Genomic DNA, 13,019 nt, shown 5'->3' on the forward strand with positions numbered 1-13,019 from the left:
TAAGATAAAAGCTTAATTTTCAGATTTCTGTCACCTGAGGAATCAAATATTGACTTTCTTACCATACTTCTCTGAAGCTTTATTCCTGCTTAAAGTACTTTTAAAAACTATTTTTCATGCAGTACACTTGCATTGATTAAACAAGCAAGAAAAACAGATTATATTGTGCGTGAAATAACATAATATTCAAAAACTAATGAGGTAATTTTAAAAAGGGGGACATTTTGGTTATTGTCAGATTAAAGAAGAAATAAAAATCCTTTTAATTACTGAAAGATTTTGGGGACTTTGAAATAATCAGCTGCTTTGCTTTTAGAAACCTTTCTGTAGTTATTAATCAGACTTCAGAAACTATTAGAATTCCCAATATGGATCATTACCAATGGATATTTTGTTTGGTAGCAACAAGGCTCTAAATGAGGACAGGCTCCTTAATTTAAATGCAGCGGGACCCAGAACCAGTACAAACTCACCTCATGTGGGGTGCGGTCTTGCTTTTTGCTGCGAGTCGTTGGTTCCTTATGGTCTTTACCAATGTGCACCACCTGCCCCTTCGTGCTCTTTCTGACGAGGTGTCTGCGCACGCCGGGAACATCCTCAAATCGATGACCTGAGGAACAAAGAAGTCCAATTAGTGTCAAAAAACAAAACATTTCTTTAAACAAAATTTTCTTCTAGAAACCGAAAGAATACATTATTTACTGCACATCTTTTCAGCAGCCTTGCACCAACCTTAAAATTTTAGATCAAATCTCAGGCCACCAGATCAGAGGCCTTCTGGCCGTTTTGTTTCTATTGTCCCAGAGCACGGACTACAGTTACTCGTGCTGGCAGCACACCAGGTATTAAAAAAAGAACGCAGAGAAAGAATAGCGGCACTGGGTATCTCAGACAAAACAAAAACGAGCAGAACCTGTTCTGTCAGGAGTTCAAAGATCAGTGAATCTGCTGACACATAATTACTGCTGATGTGTTCCAGTTGTAGCAATCGATGAAAGGAAACATGGTTGCAAATGAAATTACCCCTTGCAGCCACACAAATGAAACCAGTTAAGGAAAATCTAAAATGAAAGACTTACCAGCATGCGAACTTTGAATAATGTAACAAGCAGAGAAGCTTTTAATGTTCGACATCAATCTGTTGGGTCATAAGTATCCGACAGTCCTCAAAAGGACAAAACAAACTCTTTCATCTGCTGCCTTGTTTGCAACAGACCCGCCTCCACAGCCTTCAGGTTTTATCTAAAAGTCGCTCCATGATGTCTGCAGGTTGCATCAAAGTAGGAAAAAAAAAAACAAAGGGAGTGGGGGTGATGGGGGAGTCCTGGTGGGACTTTAAAGGAAAAGGAGGCCCATAAGCAGGCTACATGACCACAATGTGCTGCGGCTAGGGAAAAAAAAAAAAAAAGACGGCATTTCCAGACATCAAAATGCATCAGTGAGAAATGGTGATAATTTGCTGGAGTTGAGCAGAAGCTGAAGGATGGTGCTGAAATAATTCCTGTAGTTGAGCAGCAGCCAGATAGACGGACACTTTCCCAGGATGATTTTATGGGACGGGAAGCAGATAAAAGAAAACATGATTGAGAAGTTCTAATGAACCAGGTTGCACACTCAGCTCGCCCCCCCCCCCAAAAAAAAACTCAAGAAGAACTAATTATCAAACCAGTCATGTCAACTTAACTCCCTCTGCCTCGTTTAGCTCTGTAATGATCTGAGGTCAGAAACTAAGGTTCAGTTTTCGCCATTAGCCCCCATGTTGGATAAGGATCAAATCCTAGGGGCCTCACCTGACAGCAGGAACGCTTAATTTAATAATGAAGGTCTGTCTGCCAAACTTTCTAATTTGTCGGTGTTCTCTGCTGAGAGGTTGGCTTTTTGACGCAAATCACCTCCACCCTTAACACGGGCCCACGCTGAGCTAGGAGCCGGCAACCTTACAAGATGTTGGGGCCCACATAGCAACCAAGCAAGGATCAGAAGAAGACTTTAGCTACATTTCTGAAGCAATCTGAGGATTAGCAAAACTGATAGAAGAACGAAGGTGCAGGGAAGCTGACAGTCATGATGAAGACAAGATGAGATATGCCCCAAGCCAGAAGATTCAGTACTTCTAAAGAAAAAATATCTAACTTACAAAGAAAACATATTTAACTTTTCAAGACAGAATTGATAGTGTATTCCATCCCTTCATGCTCCATCCATGTTTTCAATTAAGATGGATTCATTCGACATGCATCTCAAGTAGAGATGACTCCAAGACTCTTTATAATGTAATATATTTGTTGCCCTCTTGGCTCTCCAAACTTGCTGACGTCCAGGTTTTTCCTGCTTTCAGTTATTTCTCAGTAACATTTTCATTTTAATTCAGAAGACACTGGCTGAAAACCTTCTTTTAGCAGCTCAGCTTCTGGATCCTTATCTTTTTATTATGAAAAATACATGCAGCTTAATTGTTAGGCATATATTTTGCCCCCAAAAATCCCTTATTTGAAGAATTGTATTCCTACTATACCAATATTTTGTTTTTACCAAAGCACTAATAGGTTGCGTAACAATACAAATACTGGTCTTCAACAACATTTTTTTTTTGAGTATCATAGGTAAAACTCTTCAGCCAAAATACTGCATATATTTCCTAATAGTAAGCTTCTATCACTGTGACTCTCGCCCTTCAGATTTTAAGTCTTCAATGTCCCCCCTGGTTCATCTAAAGCCACAAAAACTAAAGCCTTAAAGCAAGATTGTAACTTATCCACTAGGAGCACTAGACCTGGAACTACCATTTTTAGACACTGAGGACTGCATCAGTGAACCTCAAATGATTCTGGCACACTGCCCATGGTCTCTGGAGGGGGAAGTAGTGCTTTGACGATATCCTGATCAGTAACTCCCCATTGCACTAAAATCAGTGTTGTCAGATGGAGGAAGGAATACTTTGACGATCTTCTCATCCCGGCTGACATACCTTGTGGGATGCTCTTGGCTGAATTCTTTCTTCACCCAGGCTGAAGTGGTAAGGCTTTAGGGGAGGGTGAGATCCACCCCGACCTTAGGTCTCTGGATGTTTCCGTTCTGTCATGGCCGACATATCTCTAGTCAACATCATGTAGAGCCGTTTACCAACAGCTCTACATGTGTTCTGTGGACCTAGAGAAGGCATTCGATCATATATCTCTTTAATTCCTTATGGGGGGTGCTCGAGCAGTGTGGAGTCAAGGGCCCTTTACTAGGGACCATCCGGTCTCTGAACAAGCAGAGCAGGAGTATGGTCATCATTGCCAGCATTAGTTTCCAGTGCATGTTGGACTGTGGCAAGGCTGCCCTCTGTCACCGCTCCACTTCATAACCTTTATGGAAAGGATTTCTAGGGGTAGCCTAGGGCCAGAAGGGTTCTGGTTTGGTAACCAGTACATTACGTCCCATGCAGTAAGCAGATGATGTGGTTCTGCTGGTTCTATCCTGCCAAGCCCTACAGCATGAAATAGGGCAGTTTGCAGTCGAGTATTAGAGTCCAGGTGGGAATCAGCTCCTCTAAGTCCAAGGCCATGGTTCTGGACAGGGAAAAGATGGCTTGTTCCCTTCAGGTTAGAGGAGAGCTCCAGCCACAAGTGAAGGAGTTTAAGCATCTTGGAGGTAGAAGGGAAAATGGGCGAGGGAGACTGATAGACTGATTGATGAGGCTACTGCTATTATGAACCGTGACCCGAGCCTGAAAACTGTATGTACAAGGTTAAAGCTCGGCTGCTTTAGGTTTCTTAAATACATTTTTTTAACCATTTTTAAAATGTATCGATAAAGTCTAAACACAGTAATAGTAAAAATAAGTAGAGCATTTAACCAATTAAAACAATAAAAAATAAGACTTCAAATTTGCTGTTAAAAATACAAGGGAAACACAAAACACTTTGACATAAACCTAAACAGTTATAAAAATCTATGAATTAACTTTTTTTCTTTATTAGAAATATCAGATGTTTTTATATTCACGGAGAAAATGAAAACCAGTTCATTATATTATTGTGTAATACAGTTAACAAATGGCTAAACAACCAAACAAGAGATTGAACTGAAGCAAGATACATTTTTTTCCCAATGCAAACATAATATATTTCCATCTACTACTTACAAACAGATGATATAAAAAAAGAAAAAAAGAATTTAATAGTAATCGCAGAAATCTATTTATCACTCACTTTTGATCCCATCCAGATCAGCAGAGGCCAGCGTCAGGGCTTCGGTCTCATCCGTGGGGATGCGCTGGTACTTGGCCTGCTCTGCACCCGTCATGTTGCCTGTTCGGCGTCGCTCTTGCAGGTCGTAGCTACGGCTGGTGGAGGAGACCCGACCCACAGGTGGGTTTTCAGGTGAAGCAGAGTGGGACGTGAGGCTTGGAGAGCTGGCTGAGTTGGGTTTACTGCAATAAAATGGAGAGAAGAAAAACCAATGCACTCTTTAGACAGTTTTCTTACATTTCTGAATGATACTTTATAGCTTTATTTTACAAATACACAAGTACTAAGCAGAAAACACTAACTTACCTACTTGAAGTTACTTTGAGCTCTTACACAGTGGCTGCTTCTCTCTTATATCCAAACTAAATAAACTAATCAATCTAAAATGGGCTTGTTCTCTAGCCAACTAGACTAAAGCTTTATGCTGCGTAATCCAGGCTCAGATTAAAACCTCAAAATGGAAAAGTCACTGCAAAAGGAGGAGCCTGAAACCGTGTGGGTGAGCAGAGTCTCTATAGAGATGCTGATATATGGGTTCATGAAAACAGGATTACTCTGGTCCATCAGATGATCCCCAGCAGGCACACTGGATGCCTGAGTCTTGGTAACGAACAGAGAGCACCTCAGAGTCTAAAGCGTGCGTTAACCTGAAATATTTCTGCTAGAAGGTTTCATTGAATCCCAGAAGGTAATATTGGATTATAAATAGTTTGTGTCTCAGTCAGGCAATGAAACTGCACTCACTCAGTGGTGGAAACATCTTCGGCTTCTGCTCTTGCAGGGGACTGAGGAAGGACGTTCAGCTCTCGGGTTGAGTTTCCTCCTCTGGACACCTGATCATCATCTGACAAGAAAAACTAAACAAAGCAAAGAAAGTGAAACATCAGTTGACAAAATAGAAAAGAAACAAAAGCCTGAAGTATTGTTAACAAACATCTGCAGACTTTTTCTACTGCTGGACATTGATCCAGAACAAAGGGGAAGCCCAGGAGGTGGTGGACAGCTCCCAATCACACATCCTACATTTAAAGACGCCAGAAAAAAAAATCTGCTTTTTTAACATTATCAGAAATGATTCATTGCCAAGTATTTTTTTGTTTGTTTTGTTTTTTTTCTCCAATGGGTAAAATCTCAGTAGGGGACACAGCCCCTATTAACAAAAGCTAATAGCAGAAGTGAAGAGAGTTTTTTTGTGGCTGATGTACTTGTCCCGATTGACCGCAGCGGCTGGATTCTGACCCACATCTGCTTTGAATTGATTTTTGTATAAGTTTAAAACTTCATGGTTTTCCATATTTTCCCATGTTTTCTAATGTATAATTTGCAATTGAATTATTTCATATTTTATTCCTTAATAATTTATTTAATTGAATTCCTCTCTGATAAAACCATTGGGTCACTGTCTGCTGTTTTCAAATTAAATCAAATAGTTTCACATATTTCCTTATTATTTTGGGAAAGAGTAGGTATGCGTCATTTTAGAGGTTAATCTGCAAATCTCTATAACAAAACAAAACCTTTTTTTGATGAATCCTGCAAGTCCTGCATTGTAAAAGTCCATTAGAACTCACGGACAAGGCAGAAAACAACATGACAGCTTGGAAAGGCTTATAATCAAATCTTGTTTTGTGGAAAAAAAAAACCCTTCCTGCAGAACTTCTGCAAAAGAAATAACATGCATCTATGCTACTTTATGCTCAACTGCTAAAAAAGGACAGACTTATACCTGGTACAGAAATGTCATCCTACATTAAATATCCTAAAAAGCAAAAACATAAATACTTTTGTCTTTTAAAATCAACAATCAGTGGTAATAAAACATGAATAGTGACTTTAAAGTGGGGTATTGATAGGCTTTTTCTCAGGTGATCAGACTAATTTGCCACATGGGGGTAGAAAGCAGTGTACAAATAAAAACAATAAATCTAAATAACGGATTTAAAAATTGTGCACCTCTATAGTTGTTTTCACTTAAAGGATAGTACCTCAACATCTTTGGGTTTCTCAGACTCTGACAGAGCAGAAGAAGCCTCTATGCTCTCCTCCTCCTCTTCATCCTCCCCCTCCTCAATAGGACCACTAGAGGGGGGACGGCTGCTTTTATGATCTTTGCTCTTCTTCCTTCTACCGCTGCCCTTTTTCTTTTTCCCCTCAGTCGGGAGCTTGGACAGAGGCCGGTGAATGTGACGGGAGTAGTGACGGTGATCTACAAAAACAAGAAAGTGGGAGCAATTCAGGAAAACTTTTTTTTTTTTTTTAAGACAGCTCTGAGCACACCTAATGACATCTCCTTGTGTGGTGCATCATCTTATGCTGAAAAATGAGAAAATTGCTATTAATTTTGCATTTATTAACTGGAGGAGGAATAACCCACAAATATGCACATCCTCTCTCTCAATTTCTTGTACATACATATTCCCTGAGACTTTTGTGTCTTTAATGCATGGAAAAAGAAAATAAATTTGATGCCTAAAAAATCTTGAATAAATGTTCCCAAACAAAATATATAAATTTAGTATAACTACTACATTAAGTTATTTTTTTTCCTGCATTAGGGATGCCAGTAATTACTTATGGCACAGTATCAAACAAACAACGTTATCAGTGGATGCAGAAAAAAAGCTAAGAGGTAAATGCTCTGTTCATACATTCAATGTCCTCCTCATGGTAGGAGTGAAGCAGTTCGTCGGGTACAGATGCAGCAGGGCGAAGAATGTTTTGAAAGCGCTGAACGCCCAAAGCTTTGTTCAGGTCGCCATCGTCGTCCTCCTCCTCCCGGCGCTGGAGAAGCGGAGAGGAAGCACAGGCCTCAGGCTGCAAAAAATAAAAAATAAACTGATTATTTTGGACAGGTTCTGTATGCAGTCAGAGGAAGCAGTATTTCAATAAGGAACCATTTCAGAAATTAAGTGATTTTTAATGATAATCCTGTGAGATTTAATAAAAGAATTTCAAACAGCAGCAGCATTACAGAAGCAGATCAAATATGGGATTTCCTGCAAGTTTTTACCATGATAAACAAACACCATTTCTGGCATTAAATTAAACTGATTAAAACCCCTCTTTTTACCCTAATGAAGGTCAAATTTGACTGTCAAATAGTTCTCTAGAAGTATGACCACTGGTAATGAATGCATCATAGCAATCTGTAGAATACCAGCTTCTAAAGATAAATATTACATTACACAATCCTATGATAACGAGGCAGACTGTTAGTAGGAATGAAAACAATCACACTAGTCTAGGAATGATTGAATGACAAGTTTTCTTTTTTCTTCTCAGGATTTTGAAGCAAAGTGTTATCTCTGATTTATTTTAAACATTTTTTCATCACAGCATTAAATGTGGTGGGTACAAAGCCCCCCCCCCCCCTCATTGTTACTCATTGTATTGCCTTTATCACATCTGGGATCTCATGTTGTGGATGGAAGTTTTGTCCTGTAGTACTTTTTACAAAAGAAATGAGAAAAATGAAACCACTCAAACACTAGAGGGAGCTCGAGTGCTATAAACAATGCCAAGCATCATATGACCTGTCCCGCATTAAAACAGGAAACAAAAGCCATGGGGATTGATTGATTATACTAGTTTCCATGCTGTGGCGTGACTTGAATCACATGCGTGACAAAAGATCTGTTTTTTAGCCACTCAGCCCTGCTGGTGGGATTTTATGATAAAGGTTGGTCTACTCCAGCAGGTGGGGATGGATCACGATGTAGACGCCTCATGGCAGAGTAAGAGTTACCATGGCAGCTGTGCAGGTAAGCAAAGCTCCAGCAGTGAAGCCTTCCTGCAGCAAAACCACGGGGTCAAAGGTCACCTGATGCTACGTGATAAACCTCAAGAAAACAGTTCAGTCGCTGATTTTTTTTTGCCTGAGCCTGAGTGAGCTATAGTGAACATTAAAAGAAAGATCACATTTCTTTGTGTAAAGCATTACATTTTAAAATAAATAAACATCTGACAACATTAAAAAGCAATGAACAACAACAAAACGGTCCTTTTTACATCTAATGCTAAACAGCTTTGTGCAAGCTTATAACACCACACAATGTGGAAGTAGAAAACACAGGCTTTTCCAACCCTTTTAAAATTCTCTTCATGTCGTCCAAGACTGACAATTTCTTTCCAGGGATTTTTCACATTCTGTTGATTGTGGTGATATTTATGGGCCAAATCATAAAATGCCTACTGATGTGTAAGTTTGAAAACCCACTCAAGTAGGAGCTTCAACTTATTCACTAGGTTTTTCCATGGGTAGTGCACTGTGTAGTTGCATATTTTTGTAGGTGTTTGGTGCAGAAAATCAGCCATGCATGGACTGTGCAAAAGGGCATGGAAGCTAATTTGGCCACACAGACCTAGTCAGACATAAACCATTTACAGTTACTCTTTGTTCTGAGTCAGTTTCTTACACACAGCAAGAAAAAAGTTAAACTGAGGGAAAAAAAAAATTTGACTTATTATTGTCTTATAAACATCGACTTGGCTTTGGATTAAAGTAAATCAATCTTCATGTTTTTGCAATTTTAATTAGTGCTTTAGATGTTCACAATCATTAACATAGCTCTATGTTAATACATGTCATAACAGAAATGATTAACTCCTGTATTGATTCATAAATTCATTAAACAATAAATGCACAAAATAAAAAAATGGCAAAAAAAAAAAAAAAAAAACATTTAAAAAGGTAAATTGATTTAGCGAAAAAATGCAAAAGCACATTTAATTTTTATTCAGGTCTCATGGAAACATGAGTATAATTTGGTTTAGTGATGAATGACTGAGATCTTGAAGGGATGAATGTAGGATTGTGGTTGAGGTGAAAGGATTATCCATAACATACAATGTGTAAAAGCAATGCCTGGGGAGTCAAAAACACAACAAACTAGTTTAACCAGCAGCAGAAAAAGCAAACCACAGTGTGAAGACAACAAGTACTTTCCTTCACACATCACTGCTGAAGGTTAAAGCACCAAACTACTGCAGCCACCTTTCTACCTCTGCTCATGACAGCATGAAGTCTGGTGGTATCACAATCAGAGCATGATTATGTCAAGTGCAAACACCGACAAATGACCTATTGTTCCAGGCCAGAACAAAAGAGACTAGCATCATGGGGACAAGTCTGCATGAAAGGACATGTTGTAGAAAATCCGACTGAAGCTCAAGTGATCCAAAATAAAAACCCCAAGCTGTTAAACTCCTGTAATATAAATATAAAAAAAAAACAATGCTTAAAGCCTTTGTTTTTAGCACATTTCTCAAAATCTACTAAAAATTCTTTGAACTAATTTACAATAGTTTTATACTGAATGACCCACGTCAGTATGAATAAAGCAATTCAAACAAAAAGGCAGCACATCAAATTAACTGAATGAACAAATATATCATAACATAAAATTACCTTCAATGGAACTACCTTCATGATTTGATTAAGATTAAAATATTTCAACCCTTATTAAAAAGAAAAACCAGGCATTAACAACGGTTGAGTGAAAATTTAAAGCTTTAAATTCAGAAGCAATCTTTAGAAAAGGATTCTTCAAAATTGCAGTTAAAGAAAATATCAAACTTGGCAGAACTCTAAAGCTCTACTGAAGTTCATCCAAAATATAAATCTGTAGTCTTTTTGCTATAGCTGTAAAACATTTTTTCTGAGCATATGCAATAAATGCAACTTTTCTGCTGGTGCACATAAACTTCCCCACTGAGGCACATTATTGGATATTTCTATTTTAAAGGCAAACTGAAGCAAATACAAACATAAAATACAAATAACACTGTGCAGCAAAGGTAAATTTACAAAAAAGGCATATGATAAAGGTATAATCCATAATTAATTACATCAAAATAGTAAATAACAGCAATGCATTCTAAGAAGTGAAACTGGATCCATGTCATTGAACCCAGAGCCTATATTATTAGAATATAGTGGATTTATTTGATATAGTTCTGGGTATCTGGACATAAGTTTGGCTAGTAAGGCCCTATAAAGTGAAGCAATACAAATAAACAGAAATAAAGAACCGATCTTGAGAAGCAATATCAATAAAAGTGTTTGTACAGTCGCTGAAGTAGCTACTGTGTGGGAGAGCAGTAAGAGATTATGTGCATGGTGAGGTAGTCTCAAATCCCACACAGTCAGCATTTGGAAGGAAACGAGGGTTGACCGGCGGTGGATCCTCTAGCCATGTCACACCACGTGGTTCCCCCGCCACTGCATTCCTGCATGTCTTAACATGACACTGCAAGGAAACCTGATTGTGCACAAAGCATGCAATTCAGTTTTTTTATTTCATGGGCATAAGAATTTATGTTATGCAAGCAGGTTTTCATAACTTCCCTATTACATCAAGATTTCAAAGAGCAGTTTTCTCTGAAAAGCTTCTGCTAAAATTCTATTTTCAAAATTCTATTAGTCAAATTTATGACCAAGTTTATGGGCCAACATTTAACAACCATCTCCAGCTCTTTAATCGTCTAGTTAGTTACCCTTTTAGAACTGAAAATCTCAAGAGATTATAAGATAATGAAAGGAACAGGCAAAATAATACACAAAGTGTAAGTACAAAAAAAATATATAAACTTAAATTGCATTTAATAAAGTTAAAGAACAAAAAAAACTAAATTTTTTTTAAAACAAATTTTGTGCAACTCTGGACACATTAAAGCAGGTTTTCTAGATATCCTGGCTTAATTAAGCCTCGACTCGGTTTCACAAACATTAGTTACTATGGTGATCTATTCTGTGTAGCTAGAAGGCTCAAGACCAGGCAAACAGCCAGGTTTCTTTAATCCTGGTGCCTTATCTGTTAAGTCAGTGGTCACACCAATCAGAAAAGATTTTTGTTAGTGATTTGGCTTATCTTTGCATTTTGGTATTTATCAGCCATCATTAGGCCTGTCACAAAAAAAAAAAACAATATATTAATCAAATGATAAAAATTTATTACATGACGAATTTAAATTAGCTCAATTTCCCTATTGAGTTTTTGTTTGTTTCTTTGTCCCTCAGTCTCTTTCTAGTAAACCGCCTGAATGACAAAAAGACTCTGGTGGCCAAATTATATAATTTTCGGCTTCCACGCCCTCCGCGCAGACAGAATTTTCACATAGAGCACCTATGAAACTTTATTATTACAATTAATTAGATTAATTGTTTTGGCACTAATGAGTATCACTTGAGAGTGAGTCAAGTTAATGCAAATGTAGTGCAGCATTTCAGAAAGTTACACATCATTATTTGTAGTGCATCATCCACTGGGCCTCGATATGTGCTTATTCCCAAATGCCTCAGTGAGCTGCACTGTGGTAAAAGCAGTCAGGTTGTAACAGGAGGCTTCTGAATTTGAATAATGGTCTGGTTTTTTTGCAGATGGATTTTGCATGTTCTCCCTGTGCTGAATGACAAAAGGACTCTGGTGGCCAAATTATGTAATTTTTGGCTTCCACGCAGACAGAATTTTCACATAGAGATCAGCTGAATGTGGCAGCCTAGTTGGGGGAGGATTGGCGGCCAAGTGGTTGGGGCATAGAGCTTGGAATTCTGAGGTGCTGAGTCTTAGCCCCACTCCCACAGACTGCCACTCTGGCTCCGTGAGCAAAGACCTTTTACCCCACACTGCCCCCTGGGTGCTGCACAATGGTTTATCTTACAAGAGAATGTGTTAAATGCAGAGAGTGAATTTCATTGCTCTGTACTTGTGACAGTTTAATGACAATCAGAAAGTTGGGATAAATGGCCTGTAGGAGTGGGCATATGATCGTTTGTCCCTGCCTGTAATGCACTGGTGACGTGTCCACCCAGCCTTTCTCCCAATAACCACTGGAGATAAGCAGCAGGTATAGATAATAGATGGGTTTATAAATGACTGACACAGAGCAAGGACTAAGAAAAAAAAAAACTGTCCTGATTGGGAGATCCATAAATTCCTTATTCATGTGTAAACAATTAAAATTCATATTGGTGTTGAGAGGGAGCTCTACCACTTTTAAGAGGAAAGGTGGTTCAAATCATCCAAACAAGCAGGTAGCCTATTATCATCATTATGGTGTTTTTGGTTTAATACTTCGATATACTACTTTATGCTGGCCATCCAGGTAATAGTCATTCCAAAAAAATAAAAAAAAATCCACTGGACTTGGTTTCCAAATTTGAAGATGTTTCAGTTCCCATCCAGGATGCTTTTTCAATTCAAAATGTCAGGAATAGCATCGAGTTCAAGGTTTTATACAGTAGCCCAAAGCACGTTTGTTTGTTTTCAAAACATGTAAATTGGAACAGACGAAGGGGTCTACCCATTTGGAAGGGCAGTGGTTTGGCTTCTTTTGTTAGACTGTAATACCACATACCGATCCAAGTGTCTGAAAGGTTGGTCATTAAAGGGGATTGTTGGCCTGGCTGAAAAGACGATCACTGATGCTCTTCAAACCTGTGGAAACCCAAACTGGCCGTTTGTCAAATCAGCAGGGAAATCCAAAAGACACGCAGCAGAACATAACGGTGAGAAGATCAAACGCAAAAACATCTCCATCCCATATGTTGCTGGAGTCTCTGAAAAACTCAAGAGGATTCTCTCCAGACAAAAACCCCAAACCAAATATGAGTGGAGTGGTATAAGCAGTTCAGTGCAGTGAGGAATTCTCTGATCTTTATATTTAAGAAACCAAACATCTCCACAGAATCGTAGCCTACACAGCTACTTCCTCTGGACAAGACTCTGCGATACATCTACACCATATGGAAAAAGGACATTCTTTTGAGGACCAGAATGTTCACAT

The 13,019-nt window shown here is 38.6% G+C and overlaps 1 protein-coding gene across 7 annotated transcripts in view; it reads right to left on the minus strand.

Annotated features, from left to right (window-relative positions):
• Positions 1-13,019, minus strand: part of slc4a2b (solute carrier family 4 member 2b) — a 66,033-nt gene that overhangs the window by 13,254 nt on the left and 39,760 nt on the right. For 5 of the 7 annotated variants that reach the window (XM_038297904.1, XM_038297906.1, XM_038297901.1 and 2 more), the window contains 5 exons: positions 6,884-7,049; positions 6,221-6,441; positions 4,980-5,092; positions 4,197-4,417; positions 474-610 (listed from right to left, as the gene is read on the minus strand). In XM_038297904.1, coding sequence (XP_038153832.1) covers positions 474-610; positions 4,197-4,417; positions 4,980-5,092; positions 6,221-6,441; positions 6,884-7,049 — 858 coding nt within the window. Of the gene's footprint in view, positions 1-473; positions 611-732; positions 894-1,079; positions 1,222-4,196; positions 4,418-4,979; positions 5,093-6,220; positions 6,442-6,883; positions 7,050-13,019 lie in introns of those variants that run through there. The other 2 variants (XM_038297907.1, XM_038297908.1) reach the window with 2 other exon arrangements.

Source organism: Cyprinodon tularosa, unplaced genomic scaffold (assembly GCF_016077235.1).
Source record: "Cyprinodon tularosa strain WSP-4 unplaced genomic scaffold, ASM1607723v1 ctg4, whole genome shotgun sequence".
NCBI lineage: Eukaryota > Metazoa > Chordata > Actinopteri > Cyprinodontiformes > Cyprinodontidae > Cyprinodon > Cyprinodon tularosa.